This window comes from Pezoporus wallicus, unplaced genomic scaffold (genome assembly GCF_028554395.1).
Source record: "Pezoporus wallicus isolate ANWC-B61680 ecotype Strahan unplaced genomic scaffold, APGP_CSIRO_Pwel_v1 contig_8542, whole genome shotgun sequence".
NCBI lineage: Eukaryota > Metazoa > Chordata > Aves > Psittaciformes > Psittacidae > Pezoporus > Pezoporus wallicus.
In genome coordinates, this window is record NW_026640148.1 from 17,935 (window position 1) to 34,668 (window position 16,734).

Sequence of the window (16,734 nt, forward strand, 5' to 3'; positions counted from 1 at the left end):
GGAAGGGACCTTAAAGCTCCTCCAGCTCCAACCCCTGCCACGGGCAGGTACACCTTCCACTGGAGCAGCTTGCTCCAAGCCCCTGTGTCCAACCTGGCCTTGAGCACTGCCAGGGATGGGGCAGCCACAGCTTCTCTGGGCACCCTGTGCCAGCGCCTCAGCACCCTCACAGGGAAGAGCTTCTGCCTAAGAGCTCATCTCAGTCTCCTCTCTGGCAGGTTAAAGCCATTCCCCTTGTTCTGTCCCTACAGGCCCTTGTCCCAAGCTCCTCTCCACATTTTCTGGAGCCCCTTTAGGCACTGGAGCTGCTCCAAGGTCTCCCCTTCAGGAGCCTTCTCTTCTCCAGGCTGACCCAGCCCAGCTCTCTCAGCCTGGCTCCAGAGCAGAGCTGCTCCAGTCCTCGCAGCATCTCTGTGGCCTCCTCTGGACTCCACATCCCTCTTGTGTTGTTACCCTCACAGCTGGACACAGTACTGCAGGTGGAAATAGAGAACAGAATATACACAGTTGTAACACTGCCCATTTTAACCTGCTTTTCTAGACCTTATCCTTGTGTGAGCTTTTACAACACAAATGGTGTCTCACTTACTTTCAGAAATGAGAGTATTCGACATGATAAATAGGTATTATTCTCCAGTCTGAAATAAAAGCTTTATGGTTAGTCTGCTTTTATATATAATGACTCCAGTAGTGCAAGTTTTAGGAAAAAAGAAAGGATTAAATAAAGCCATAAATATAACAGATGACAAAAGAGAGCATTTTCTGAAACAGCGAGCCAGTAATTTCAGGTGTCAAAACTGCTGCTTTTGTGAAGCATTTATTTGAGTCTAACTGCCATTAGTTATTGATCTCTGCATTGCCTCTCTCCACTCCACTTCCCTCCACTGAATGACGAGTTACAGATCTCAGGAATGCAAAAACCATTAGGGATGTATGAAACACCGCTGTTTACGAGGTAAGATTCTGCATTTCCTAAAGGCAGGAGATTCAGTAGGTAACAGATTTCTTAAAACCATCCTCTATTTAGCAGCAGAGAACCTGCCTTTTAAATACCATTTCTACACACGGAACTGAACACATAGTACCTCCAGAGCAGAAGCTAGCTGGGGAGCAACAGAGTAAAAGAAGAGTTAGTCTTCTGAAAGAAAGCCATTAATATACTGCAAAGTTACTGTGTAAATGGCAAAGAGTTAAAAATGTACTCAACTAATTACTGCACAAAACCTCATGTAATTTTAATAAGAAGAAGAACAACCATCAGGGCAGAAGTTCACTTGTGATGTAAACTAGCTTTGCGCTCCAGGTTTATTTTGATCTGCTTACAGAAACTCTCCCAGATGCAGGAAAATGGTATTCTTGCCCAGAAGGTAATAAATTCTCTTTCAGTTCTTTACCTCACACCTCTTGCTTAGTGTTTTGCTCAGTTCGAGTCACTTGTCTGTAATATGACAGCATAGCATCTAGACTTTGGTAAAGTGTCTCCTGATTTTGAGCACCACTGCTTTTGGGCTGCGGTGAAGGTGACGCATTCTGGTCACTGTGGCCACAGGGCTGCACCCCTGGAGCTGCATCCTGGTCACTGTGGCTGCAGGGCTGCACCCCTGGAGCTGCATCCTGGTCACTGTAGCTGCAGGGCTGCACCCCTGGAGCTGCACCCTGGTCACTGTGGCCGCAGGGCTGCACCCCTGGAGCTGCACCCTGGTCACTGTGGCCACAGGGCTGCACCCCTGGAGCTGCATCCTGGTCACTGTGGCCACAGGGATGCACCCCTGGAGCTGCATCCTGGTCACTGTGGCCACAGGACTGCACCCCTGGAGCTGCATCCTGGTCACTGTGGCCACAGGGCTGCACCCCTGGAGCTGCATCCTGGTCACTGTGGCCACAGGGCTGCACCCCTGGAGCTGCATCCTGGTCACTGTGGCCACAGGGCTGCACCCCTGGAGGTACATCCTGGTCACTGTAACCACAGGGCTGCACCCCTGGAGGTACATCCTGGTCACTGTAACCACAGGGCTGCACCCCTGGAGCTGCATCCTGGTTAATGTAACCACAGGGCTGCACCCCTGGAGGTGCATCCTGGCCGCTGTAACCACAGGGCTGCACCCCTGGAGGTGCATCCTGGCCGCTGTAACCACAGGGCTGCACCCCTGGAGGTACATCCTGGTTAATGTAACCACAGGGCTGCATTCCTGGAGGCGCACCTTGGGCACTGCAACCGTAGGGGTGCACCCCTGGAGGTGCATCCTGGGTGCTGCAACCACAGGGCTGCATTCCTGGAGGTGCCTCCTGGGGGCCGTAGCCATAGGCCTGCATTGGGAGTGGCACGTTGTGAGCGCCATAGCCATAAGCCGACATTGGTGGAAGCGTACCTGGAGTGCCATAGCCGTAATGCTGCATTGGAAATGGCACATCATGACTGCCATAGCCATAAGGCTGCACTGATGACAGCATATGTGGAGCACCATAGCCATAAGCCTGCATTGGCGGTGGCACACGTTGAGCACCGTAACCATAAGCCTGTGCTGATGGTGGCATATCCTCATCATCACTGCTGTCATCTTCCGATGATGGCACAGCTCGAGCGTTACTGCCACAGGGCTCTGCTGATGCTGACTCGTCTCGAACACTGCTGTTGTAAGCCTGCACGGATGGTGCCCCTTCTCCAGTGCTGCTGCCGTTGGCCTGCACTGATGGCATCCTCGGGTTTTGTGCTGTTTCTGGTTCCAGTTTTTCAGGGGAGGCGTCATTTGGTTCCGAATTCTGTCTTCTGTAATCACCACCTTTCTTTTGTCCCAGGAAGTATGCAGAAGGTGGTGCAAATTCTGGGTCTCGCTCATCTCTGAGTTCTTCCTGTTTCTTCAACCACTGTCCAAACATCAATTCTGGTAGAAAAAAAGAAAAGTGGTAGATTGAATATAGATTTCACAATGGTAGATTGGATATAGATTTGAATATTGACTGTCCAAACATCAATTCTGGTAGAAAAAAGAAAAATGGTAGATTGAATATAGATTTCAGAGTCTGGGGATCAGTCAGAAAGGAAGGAAAACAAATCAGCAAACAGAAGATGCAGCTGTGTAAAACCATTTGAAGTTACTTTTCCACCTAGGACTGGATTGCTGGTGGAGCTGACAGTTCGCTTTCTTTACAGAGTGGGAATGAAAGCACTGAGTATTTAAAGATAAGCCATCCTCTACATAACTCATCCTGGTCACTGTAAGGTACTTTAACAATGTGGTCATTGGTTACAAAAAACAGCTGATCAGCTAGATGAGTCTAACTAAATAGAAAATAGAAACCAAAGCATTAAGAGCTTAGTTATTAGAAGATGAAGATGAGATTCTCTCTAGTGGACACAGCCATAAACCAGTAGCTTCCTTAGTTCAACAAGAGTGGTAGATATTCTGGTTACTGTAACAGCTGCTGATTTCTGATTACAACCAGTTCTGAAGTACTGCAATGGAGTGACAACTCAAGGTCACTACACTCAAAATGATAACCCCAAAGCCTACTCCAAAAACTTACTTCATTGCTTCTCAGTCTCACCATACAAAATGGACATGAAAGCAGCAGTGTGCAGTGTTTCTGCATCTACACCTCCTTACCTTTGCCTTTATCCCACTCTCGGACATGAGGCACACCAGGCTTTGTATCTCTTCTCTCCTGGATCACAACCTCTACCTTTCTACTTGCTGCAGGAACTCTTGGAGCTTCTGGTTCATCAGTAGCACCTTTCACCTCTATGTTACAGAGAAAGAGAGTAGTGTTTGTGAACAGCAAGATAAAAATCTACATGAACCTCACAGGAGAAATAGGAAGCAAGAGTTATTTGCATTTATAGAGCTCATACCAGTTATCTAATTTAATTCTAATAATGAAATGCATCTGAGTAGGGAGGTGATTTTTTTTCCCCCTAATTACAGCATATTAATTCAGCAAAGATAATGGGCAAGAGGCAGATACCAGAAAACATATCCACCAGGAGACACTTCATTAGCTTTCTACTTGTATCAAAAAGACTGCTGAAAATCAACTGCCTAATAACCCCTAAAGCAAAGTGCCAAGTGTTATATTGGAACCAAAAAACTTAGGTAAAAAATAAGAATATTAGTGTGTTATCTCCATTTCATTTACTGGAGAAAATGGTTTGTGTTGTTCTTCTTCTGAAGAACAGAAACAGCAGTGGCACAGGACTGTTCTTCATTTCCAGAACACTTCCCAGTTAATCACTTGCACAGAATTCTGACACAGTGAAATATTAGCAACATTTTACAGTGTGAGACAGACAGTACAGGTTCAGCAGCAGTGTCATAAGGGAGACAGAGCAGCGATGGGATTAGAACTCCAATTCATCATCCTAGATTCTAAATTCAGCTGCGTGTCCAATTTACAGACTGCACTAAAACTGTAGGACTGGATATATCAAAATTAACTTGTCACTGCTTTTTATTCTACTTCCTCTTAAGAAAGAGCCAGGAGGATTTCAGCAGCTCTATCCTCAACCTGCAGAATTAACCCATGTAATTCCTGCGGTCAGGTGTGCATCAAAAAAAGCCTACAGTCTACATATGGTATTTCTACCTTCATTATTAAGCTATTTCTGGCATGATTTTAAATCTACACACAATTACCTGAACTCTATCTTAATGGTTATACTATACAGAACACATCATACCAATATACTGAATGTCCAAACTTAAATCAATTAGAATACGCCTGTCCATCAAGTACAAGCTGAAATAGCAAGTGTTTAACTCAAAGAGGCAGACAGATCATACCTCCATTCTCCAGTTTCAATGCCTCTTCCTCTAATCCAGCTTCCCTTAACTTTTTAATCTTCCGTGCTCGCAGTTTAGACAGCCTTGCATCCAGAGCTGCCTTCCTTTTCTCCTTCAGCTGTTCACGTTTAGTTCTCTGATCTAGTGTCTTAACAGCAAAGAAAAATATGAATTAATATTCCTTTGTTATTATAATCAATTACATCCTCCTTCAGTAAACAACTAAAAGCAATCCTTATCAGGTACCATGCTTCAACAGGGAAAGAGACCAAATACTTTTTGAGTCAACTGTAAGCGCCATCTAAGATAAGACTTACACAACAGATCAAAAAGAGTGACCACTGAAATCAGGATACCCTCATAGCAGAGTTTGCTCTTTATGCTCATACCTGCTCTCTGAGCATATCCAGCGTTGCTCGTTGTTTATGCCTAAGTTCTTTGTCACGAGAAAAGGCAAAGTACCCAACACCCAGCTGCCTGGCCTCTGCAAAGAGCATAAATAAATTTAAGTTTCACTCCATTTATAATTGACAGTAACTCCAAGCACTATGCACCCTGCTTTTCGGCATAGAATTACCCCCCACAACATACACAGCATTAAGTTTTAGGTGGCTAAAAAGGGCTTGGTTTAGATGATGCATGAAGTGAAGCTTCCTGAAGGAGAACACAGGAGCAGGGAATGACATTTGAAAGATACACTTGAGGAAAAATAAATCTAGATTGATGTAGTGGTAATTTGAATGGGTTTTACACATGTGGCTTAACACCTACACTTTGCCATGTAGGCACAAGAAGTAACTTTCCCTTGCTTTCTCTAAATCCAATCTCTTTGGGGACATAAAGAGAAGTGATAATGAAGTTTGGAAGTATACCATTTTCTCGAATGTCCTCATAATGTATGGGTCCCATGGGTTTTCTGAGGGCTTCTTCTTCTTCTTTTTCCCACTGCTGCCTCTGAAGTTCTCTTTTCATGTCTTCAGATAACAGAGTATTCCCATCAGGAACTAGTCTAATTAAAAATAAAAGGTATGGATTACAGAGAAGTTTTACAGTAGCAAACAGTGAAAGTGTGACTGGGTCTGATCCACTCCTGCAGTTGTTACAAAACACATATCACTGCAGGCACCATTTAGTGATGCCACATCGATGACTATAGTACATGGTGAAGACAAACAAAACTATGCTCCATAAGTGATGTTTTACATTCAGTCAGCATTTACATTGAAAAGTGTCTCTTAGCAGATTATTAATAACTTCCTTTGGGCTTTTATTTGAGAACCATGGTCTCCATCCTGTTGCTATTCCAAACCAATACACCAGCCATATATTTCAAATGGTCAGCTGCCAAGGTGAAACAAAACAGAAGCCTAGGAATAATATATGGATTATAGTAAGAAGTTCTGATCAAATCACTCATGCACAATTTCTCTGTAGCTATGCTATTTTTAAGGTATAATGTTGTAACCAGAAGCCTGTCTAAAGTAAATCAAGAGGAAGTAGTAGCATCAGTAATTCAGTATTGAGAATGGGATAACAAAGCACAGCCTCATTTTCTTCTCATTAAAAAAATGCATGTTAAACAATGCAAGGAGCATGCACTTCCATCAGAGAAACCACACCTTTTCCCCTGCAGTTCCTGATCCATTTTAAGTAGACCTGGCAAATCCTTCTTCATACAGCGTCTAGATCGGCCCAAGAAATCAACATAATCAACCCTGTAATGAAAGCAAAGGAAATCTGAATCAGATCTTCCATTTGCAGAACTCTTTAACCAGAAAATAGAAGCAGTGGCACTTTCCAAAGAGAATTCATCACCTCTCAGTCTCTCCAACAGACTCACAGGCCAAGGGGCTACATTCTGAATAGGGCATAGGACAGTTTCATCACAGACATTTCAACCCCCTCTCTCTGAGCCAGCATTTGCCTTGGCAATAAAGTAGCATTAAAAAAAATAAAAGTTACAACGTTGTGTAGTTTTCACACCAGAATAAAACTGACCCTGGTACTTGCTTCCCATGGTGAAAATAATGACAAGGCATTGACTTCTTACAGATATGAAATTGCTGCAATACACTTCAATTATCAGTCTAAAGCTCATTTAGAGTAGGCTGATAGCATTCATTCAACTGCCATAACAAAGGCTGACTAAAATGCAAGTGAAATGTTCCTTTGAAGCACATATTGTGCTGCTTATTATTTATAGCACTGAACACTTAATTCACAGTTGTTGAAAGGCTGTTAAGAGCTGTAATGCCAGGAAGTTCTTGATCATCAAGCTACTTCAATTATCCTGTCTAAAGAATTAATACTACACCTGAAAAAGTATGACTGGCAATCTGGTTCCCAAAACCCAAACTTGTAAAGATCTGCTTTTACATAATTTCTAAGGATATCTACAGCTCAGCATGTGCTCTTTGGGGTTTATTATAATGTGACATTAGTAGGAAAACATCTACATTCTCTATAGTAAAGATGTAACTACAGCTGCAGAATAATCAGCATTAACTACGCCAGTACGCAAATATCCTCATTAGGGTCTGGCCTCACTGAGATGGAGCGTCTATTAATAACAACACATGTCACTGAAGTGAGATGTAGGCAGTGATGAAAAAGCACCATGTGAATGGTAATTTGTGATACCTTAAGGCAATGAGAGCACAAATCAATTTGAGCCCACTGCTAGTAGTTCCATCCTGAATTTCAGCAGGATGCTGGGAGTGGGTGTATCTGCCTTCCAACCTGCTGGATTCACTCTTCCAGTTCATTCTGAAATACTGCAAATCTGATCTTGGCCCAATAAACCAATAAAGGGGGAGGGGGCTCCGTTTCTTATCTGTTAACGCTCTTTTAAACTGATCATGAGAAATAAAATCTGTTCCATAAACATTTTGAACAAATGGGAAAGGAAAATGTTTAGTCAGATCCATTTCATAACCATCCCAAATGTCTTGGATGAAAAACTAGTGTCTCCTTGGAATGTCACAGACAATTGTCACAGGCTATTGGCTGTGCTGCAGGTAAACAGTGGAAGTAATGCTGGAAAAATCATGTTTTCCCTGTCAGTGTTTCTCTCCTTTAAGAGGAGGTCACACAGTGAAAATGACTGCTCATTTCATAAGTCACACACAAATAGAGAAGGCTGATACAATAATACCCCCACGTTTTCCTGAAGTACATGTCAAGGCTTCAAAGTATATAATTGTATCAATATTGCAGTCAGAACTGCCAAAAACCATGCAAGAGAATGAGAGGACGTTATGACATCTCACTTACAGTACAACTCCCCAGTTGCTATTTCTCTAAATCTCAGATGTAGATTCTACTGCAGTGTTACCCACAGGGGAAGGAAAAGTCAGGACAGCCAAGCCCAATCCCTGGTACCAACCATTCCTCATCTGGGTCCTCAGGTGGTGGTATTTCCATTTCAGGTTGAGCATCCTCCTCATCTGTGTCTTTTTCCAAAGTCTTTCCAGCAGCTTCGCTCTGATACATCTCCTGCACCTCGTGCTGTTTGTCTATGATCTTCTGAGTGAAATCCACTAGGTACAAATCCTCTGTTTCTTCATCTAAGGCAGAAAATCAATTCTTAAGAGAACAGCCATGAAAAGAACAGAACTGAGCACAAAATCAATACAAAACAGCTACAATCAGCTTTTCAGCTGTCAGCAACACCCTTGACTACGCTATTAGGGAATACTTAAATCTCATTCAGTGCCAAACAAACTTGGAGCTGCAAATCAGCTCCATAGCAGTAACTTCTATTTCTGAATAGAGGTTCTGAGGTATTTTAAAGCAATTCATCTTTTGTGTACAGTACAGAACAAGTTGAGTATTTGCACTAAAACATTCTCTGCCCATTAACCAGTTCAGCAGCACAGGGTTTGCTGTGGAACAGCTGAAATACTTCCTTGATGCTTAACACTTGGTAAGTCAGCAGGAGTAAAGCTGCCCCTGGAGCACTTCTTAGAAAAGTACAGAAAAGTGGTGGGGTCCCAAGGACAAAGATGGACACTAGTAAAGAAAACACGGGAGATGAGCCACACAGATTTGGATTCTTGCTTCTTGCAGGGGACTGAATGTGAAAGAAGAGAGGGACAGATCAGAATTCCTTAACACTATGAACTGCACAACTGGCACTTATACATGGACACCTCTTCATAAAGGTCCAAGAATTAAGATGCAGGACACAACATCAGCAATGCAATACAAAGACTGCATAATGAGCAGTAAATTCATTTTGGTTTTCTAAGATTCTATACTGAAAAAAACAGAATATATTCCACCCACTTACTGAGTGAAACAGCCCATTGTGCTTTACTAGGACAGGCTGTCCTTCAGAAAGTCATTTCATTTTCTCTAGTATCTATACTTTTTCACCCTTTCAAAGCAGAATAACCCATGTCAATCACTTCACACAGTAACTCAAAAAATAATTCCCATGTACAAGGACAAGCACCAAATTCATAGTGTTGCTGCTGTGTGTCACCAGAGTCAGAAATACCAACTTCCAGGGAACACTTTAAAACCAAGTTTTATATATGTGTGTACATATATATATAAAAATACTCATTTAGACTAGTTTTCTTTTCACCTGGAAAGTTGCCTTTGCTCATTTTCTCATAGAGCTTTGCTTTCTCTTCTAGTTTCTTCCTGAAAAAGAAAAGCAAACCAAACCAAACATTGCAATCCCTCCAATTCCAAACACAGTTAAAATAACCAGTGTAGCCTTGGAGAAATGGAACAGCAAAGTACCAGGAGCACTTGAAATGTTTACTAGAAGCTGAGTGGTGCCTGGTTTTGAAGCTTAACTGACGTTTCAAAGGACCCAGATCCAGTTTCTGAGTTCATAATGAAAAGCATTTTAGTGAAGTTACAGAATTGATCTTAATTGTAAGTCAAGTATGTGGGAACATGATGTAGCAAGTATTCCACCTCTAACTACTACAATTAGTAGTACTGGAAGTACTGACAGTTATTCAGTACTGGAAGCTATTTGCAGGTATGAGATACTGAAATACTCTTTTACAGGGAAGGGGAAGGAAAAAAAAGAAAGATCATGGAGTTACACTGAAGCTTAGAAACTGAAGAGAAAACCTGAGCTGTTTCATGGAATGGTAAAAGACAAGTTTGAAAAGCAAGGACCTGCTTACAGAAAAACAGCAAATTGTTTATAATTCACATTTTTAACACACATCTTATTGTATAACTCACACTCTTAGAAGATTAGCTAAATCTTGAAATAAAATGAGCTGTTTTCTGTCCAAGAAACACTTTGCTGTAGAATTCTAATGTACTGCTGCCCTGGCTTTTAATTTTGAAGATGACTTTCAAAAACCAGTAACCTGACAGACAGAGAGAGCTCTGATAATGTGAGGGCAGCCCCAGAGTACGAGAGTGCTGGGATCCAGTTTGCACGTTACTGATGAAAAACACGAGATCAATGCTGGTCTTACTCGTTGGTCTAATGAGAACTGCTGGTCCAAAACACATGGAACTTACTTTATGTGCTTTTCTAAACACTGGAAAGCAAATTCTAGAAAGCATTCCTTCCTTACAGAGCCTGAGAGCTACCTTGATGTATCCAGTATCTGCTCCTCTTCCTTCTTCTGCTCAGCATCTTTCTCAGCTCGATTTGCAACTCCTGTGTTTTGTTTGTTCCAGATACTTGGTTTCTGTGGGTACAATTTTATAACAAATAATAAAGATATAAGTAAATAATAATGCTGAAATGGCTAATGATTAAAAAATATTTCAACTCCACAATGCAAACTCTGCAAATCAATCATGAAAGACTTCGTAAGTAACAACCATGACTGACTTGAGACTACCCCCTGCTGAGTTGTACGACAGAGCAGGTATGTCCTAAAATTAGACTGCAGTACAATCTAACAGTTAAGGACAGGCTGAGAAGCAAAGAAAAGGTACTTAGAAATCAAACAAAATCTATTCTGATAAAGATGTTAAGGTAAAAACAAAAACAGTAATCAGCACGATTGTTCTTATTAAAGTAACAACAAAGCTATGAATTTTTTCTGTTCTCTATTACCTTCATTTTAGATACAAAATACAATCAGTTTGCCCATTTGCAGCTGAACACTGTAAATACTGCTTGTTCTTCAAATACAGCAGCAATACTGAATCCTACTATTGGGAAGCGAATAAAACCAAATGTGCAGTAAAGAGTAAAATATGAGAGAACTGTGCATATTATGAATTGTGATATAAAAGAACTGAGAGCCGAGCATTCATCAAGAAAGTTCAGTGACTCTGGAAGAGTCTTTCATCCTCCCATCCTTCAGGGAACAGTACAAAACCTTGGAGAAAAGAAAAGCAGCATCGTTTTTTGTAGTGAAAAAGCTGTGGCTCCTGGGGAATGAAGGTTAAGAGGCAATTCAGGTGGACATAAGCCTGATACAAGTTCCCTGCTATGCACAAGAACTTCACCTGAGTGTGAAATTTAAAGACCACCCTCACTGTGTAGATTTTACATCTGAGGAGTAACACAGCTCTGAGTATTTACTGATTTAGATTTGATTAGGAACTTCCTTATTTTAAAGGGAAAGAAGAAACAAAACAATGGAAAAAAATTTCTACCTTATTAGAAGTCCTGGGCTTTGGGAAGACGCCAGCATCTTTCAGGAGCTTTTCTTTCTTGAATTCCTCTTGCTTTCGGAAGAGTTCTGCTTTGAGATCTACCAACTACAGCAATAGCAAAATAAACCAATAAATAACCAAGATACTTCACACACTTTTTATACATCAGTTACTGTAATAACTAACTGTATTTCTAGTTAAACAATCTGGCATTTACACTTACATGAGCATCTGACTGCATTTTTATGTGGAGCTTTGAAGCACTGATGCTACCAAAGATCACTCTAAATTTACAGCAAATAATACACAAACCCCACAAGACAGATTATTATTAAGGATTTAATAAAACCCGAAAGATATCCTTCGGTACATAATGGAAATGAGACACATAATTCCATACAGATTCTACCGGCCTCCCAGTGGCAAACAAATAGAGGAGGACTAATGAAATTATGCTGCTGAATTTGAAAAGGAAACTTCAGCCATTAGATAAGAATCCTGTCTCAGAAAACAACTGATAAAAGTCTGCTCTCATAAAATACATACACTTTCCCGCTGGTTTATATACCATTTATATAGATGGTTCTTTCTTCTTTTCCCCTCTAATAAATACAGAAGTAGAATTGCCATTTTGACCAGTGTCCATCTCCTCTGTTATTAGGAAACATCACCAGCCTGGGTATTATCTTGATATTACATTAATAAACCACATCTGAAAGAGAATGTTGTGCCCCTTTCCCTGCAAGCCCTATATAACATAAATCTCACAGATGTACATTAAATCAGGAAAGCGGAAGACTTTGGTATTAATAGTGTCTGGAATACTAAAGCATTTGCTTTTCAGGTCCTTGTAACAACGATGCACAGTGTTGTAAATTAACCCTTTCTCCTCACTGCTTAAAAGTGATCATCCAAAACCTCAGTGTTAAATATTTCATATACAACAACTCACCGTTTACACTAACTGCTTACTCGGAAAAATAAAGTGTTTCAACAAAGTCCCTTATTAACAGACTGCTGGGGAGCAGTGAGGCACAGCACTGGAGAGCTGTCCTCAAGGGTCTGAGGTTGATTTGGCAAGATATAGACCCCCTGTACCTTAGGAAAAAGAGGAAATCATAGAAACCCACCCTAGTTTGGGTTGGGAAGGACCTTAAAGCTCCTCCAGCTCCAACCCCTGCCATGGGCAGGGACCCCTTCCACTAGAGCAGCTTGCTCCAAGCCCCTGTGTCCAACCTGGCCTTGAACACTGCCAGGGATGGGGCAACCACAGCTTCTCTGGGCACCCTGTGCCAGCGCCTCAGCACCCTCACAGGGAAGAGCTTCTGCCTAAGAGCTCATCTCAGTCTCCCCTCTGGCAGGTTAAAGCCATTCCTCCTTGTCTCCTCACTATACCCCTTATCAAAAGCCCCTCTCGAGTTTTCTTGTAGCCCCTTTACGCACTGGAGCTGCTCTAAGCTCTCCCTGGAATCAACTCCAACTTCACTGCCGTGCCTCAATTTTATCACACCAGGAAGAGGGGCAAATCCAGCCCTGGCACCCTCAGATGAAGAGCGCGGTGCCTACGCTTGGTGAGGAAGGCAAAAGAGCCAAACCCGCAGCGCCAGCCCCTCACACCCCAAGACGGGAGTGCAGACACCACGCTCTCCATCAGCGCCTGCCGCACCGACCTCGCAGCTCAGCGGGGCGCAGAAAGCAGGCCCCGTGTTTTCTTGGGCTGGCTTCTCCGGGAGCGGCCTGCACCGGCCGAGCCCGACCGCCGGAGCGGGGCAGGGCTGGCCCCCCCCACACCGGACAGGCCTCCCCGGTGGGACGGGGAGGTTTCGTTTCCTGCCCCCCCCCGGTTTCCTGCCCCACTCACCGATGAGGCGGCCACCTCCAGCGGCTTCTTCCTCCGGTCCATGGCGCTGCCGGCCGCCTTCTTCCGAGCTTTACGGCCTTACCGTAAAGCGTAGCGGAAGCCAGGCCCTGTTGCGACAGTGCTTGTGAGGGAAGGCGGGCCCTTTCCTGCCGCCATGTTGGGGAGGTCAGAGGGGCTCCGCATTAGTGCGGTCCTACCGGCACTATCGCACCTCATCGTGGCTTCGGGCCGCCTGTGTGCGGCGGTGACAGACCCTTCCTTCTCCAGGGCCTCTTGTCGTGACCGCAGGGCGGCCTGCGGGAGAATCTGGAGCGCTGCCTGGTGCTGGAGACAGCCGTGTCCTTCAGCGCCAGGCTGGGGTTAGCCCTATGGCTGCTGCTCTCAGGGCTACTTTGTTTAAGGCATACGCTTGGGATGAAGGGCTGTGGCTGTTCTGCTGCCTCGAGCCTGCTGCCTGCATGGAGCCCAGCTGAGGGAGGTGGGATTAATAAACCACAGCTCATTAACACTGTAAGTGTCGTCCATAATAGCTAAATACAAACCCGCCTCTATCAATAATGACCAAATATAAACCCACCTGTATGCATAGTAACCAAATACAAACCCAATTCTATCCATAATAACAAAATACAAAGCCATCTGTATCTATAATAGCCAAAACTCACACGTGCTGAACCCAGCCCTGTAACCTCAGAGGTGAGCACAGGTGACTGTTAGGGAATGAGTGTTTCACTTCCCCAGGGTAGGTCATTGTATCTGTTATCATCCCCATGAAGAAAAAGGGCTGTGATAGGTTTTAATTCACAGTGATTCTGAAGATCATCATTATCTGGAGTCGCAAGAGGAAGCTGCCTTTCACTTGTCTTTGATAAAGTGGAAATATATAAGGTGCTGCGATGTTGTTGCTCAGCAATGTGACAGCTGATGGAAGCGCCTGATACAGCTGCTTTGGTTTGTGAAGTTTATTGCTGTTGTGTTTGGGAGCTGGGTCAGGCTCCTATTTAAACAGTTTGTGGATGCAGAACTGCAGGGCTGACAGAGACACTCAGCTGCTAAGTAAGCTACAGCTGTACTCCGGGGAGCATGAAGTGTGCCGTTCAGCAGGAGCAGTTTCTGGCCCTACTGAAGCTGTCTTGCTTTGGACTTTTTAAATGGGAAGAGGTGGGAGACAACAGACACGGAAAAGTGCAGGTCGTGTCAGAGCCCTGAAGTTTGCTGCTTTCATCTGCGATGGGAGAAGGGAACTGAGCATTACTGAAAAATAGGACGAAGGAATGAAAACATCTGCGCTGCTCTAATTAAATCTCACTTCAACAAATCCCCCATTGGTGCCTGTTCAAACCTCAGCAACAACACTGAGAAGGAAATCCAGCCCAACCCCAGCCCAGGGTTGGCTCTGACCAATTCCTACCCTTCCTTTGGAGACATGGCCTGTGCAAGGGCACATTTCCCCCCCCCAGAGTGCATTGATTCTTCTCCACATTGCTCCCATCCTACATTACAGCCATAGGACTCGCTTGTTCCCCCATTGCCACAGGTTTCCAGCACTTTCAGGAGCTCAGGAGTAGCTTTATCTTGAGACTCCCACGACATGAAGTGTTCCTGAAGAGCTGTCAGTCAGCCCCAGTCCTGTGTACCTCTTTATAACTGCAGGTGCAAAAACACGTCAAGAAATCTCAGTCTTCTGAAAACTTGGCCTGCAGAATATGATGTTCACTGGCTAAGCTCAATGTCTGAGGCTCTGGGGTAGAAACCCTTCGTGTAATGTAACACTAGAGAGCTGCTTGGGGACTTCAGTGCTGCTTAGGCTTTCTGACTTGAATGTAGAAGGATGCAAATGCCGAGTCTATTTGGGCTACATGTTTTATCCTGTCATCCCTCCCCTTCAGATGCCTGAATCCAGACCTTTGCTTGCAGGATTCCTTACTCCTTGGCACTAAGCCCCCGTAAGACTGTTTGCAGCTCCTTACTGCATTATGTCCTTCCTGTTGAATTTTCATGCTATGGCCTGCCCATCTCACTCTTAGCAAACTGCTTTCGGCACCATCCCGAATTCACTTCCTAGTAGCACTTTTCATCTTTACAAGCAAACTGACATTCTCTTGTGATGTTAGAAGCAAATTCTGTTTTTCCACATGTACAAATCTGGGGTTTTGTTTGCTTTGGTTTGGTTTTGTTCTGTTTGTTCTCTCCTTCCTGCACTCTCCACTTTTGTATTTACCGGCCTGAACTGTGCTGGAACAGCACTCTTTGTTTTGGGTGTTGCATAAAATAGCTCAGTATCATCCCAGCAGCCCTCTGTGTCCTTGGATAGTCTTAGGGGATGTGTGAAGATGGAATGAGGCCCTGGAGGTGTCAGCATCTCTCTTAAAATGCTCCTTTCTGGTTGAGGGTGAGGTGCATGACCAGGGTTGTAAGGAAAAGCCGTGCTACCGAGTGACTGTGTCACAGGATGTGGAAAAAGGAATGAATCTTAGACATTGCAAGCTAGCTCGTGTTGTTGCTGTGAGCGAGGACCACAGAGATGGAACTTCTGCGCTTGCAAGAAACAGATTTAGCTCGTGTCCCCTCTCAGTTAGCATCAGCATCACTAGCAGGCAGTGACAAAAGCAGACCTGGACAGAGGGGAGCCTCATGCTTGCCGGAGCAGTGGTGTTGCTCTGTAAGGGGTATGGGATTCTGCACTGAAGCACACATCCAGAGAGGTGGCTTTCAGAGCACTCTGTACGTGTTGGTTCTGTAGTTTTGTATTTACGGTCTGAGAACTGACAAGCTTTCCCACATCTGGTTCCCTCCAAAAGGCTCGATATCGACTCTAACCAGTGGAAGGCTGTGGTGCACATTTGTTTCTAATCCAGCCCACAGGCATTCATAAAATGCCAGTGAGGGAGGGGGAGCTGGAATAAGAACACTTCCAAGTTGTGAAACTAAATCAGCTTGACCTAAAGGAATGAGGTGGAGAAGGGGAGGAATCTCTGTGTGTATAGCACAGACTGAAGTGTAGCTGTGCTTATTTCCTACTGGGAACCTGTGAAAACTCTATAAACTACCATGTCTAATCTTAGCCGATAGCCCGGAATTCCTGGGGAATAATTGATTCAACATTTCTAATTAGTATGCTGCTCATTTAGCATGAGGCCTAATTGTGTTTACTTCCACAAAGCTGCACAACACAAAAAGCTTGTTTGTTATTTTGGGGGAAAATGGGGGATCTGAGGGGATTTTGGATGAATCAGTGGCGTGTCAGTGTCTTGTGAGATTGGTGGGAGATGCTGCACAAACATGGAATTAATCAGTTGTAAAGCTTCAGTGTGGATTTCTACCCAAACTAGACTTACAGGAGCCCCACATCAAATTATATTGATGTTTGGGAGATTTGCTGTTCTGAAACTGATTCTCTTATCACAGACGCGAAGGTTTCATCCTCCCCTAAGGCTCTGATGTTCTATCTTACTTTCTACATCTTGGCTTTAAGATGAAATAAAACTGTGGACAAATAAC

The 16,734-nt window shown here is 43.8% G+C and overlaps 1 protein-coding gene across 1 annotated transcript; it reads right to left on the reverse strand.

Annotated features, from left to right (window-relative positions):
* Window positions 1-1,337: 1,337 nt before the first annotated feature.
* On the reverse strand, window positions 1,338-13,322 carry CCDC174 (coiled-coil domain containing 174). The gene is made up of 11 exons (XM_057417704.1): window positions 13,234-13,322; window positions 11,373-11,477; window positions 10,350-10,450; window positions 9,370-9,428; window positions 8,164-8,344; window positions 6,398-6,493; window positions 5,651-5,787; window positions 5,168-5,262; window positions 4,779-4,926; window positions 3,606-3,740; window positions 1,338-2,882 (listed from the first exon to the last, which is right to left on the reverse strand). Exons 1-11 carry the CDS (start codon window positions 13,273-13,275, stop codon window positions 1,396-1,398), a joined length of 2,586 nt encoding a protein of 861 aa, XP_057273687.1. The 5' UTR covers window positions 13,276-13,322; the 3' UTR covers window positions 1,338-1,395.
* Window positions 13,323-16,734: the final 3,412 nt, after the last annotated feature.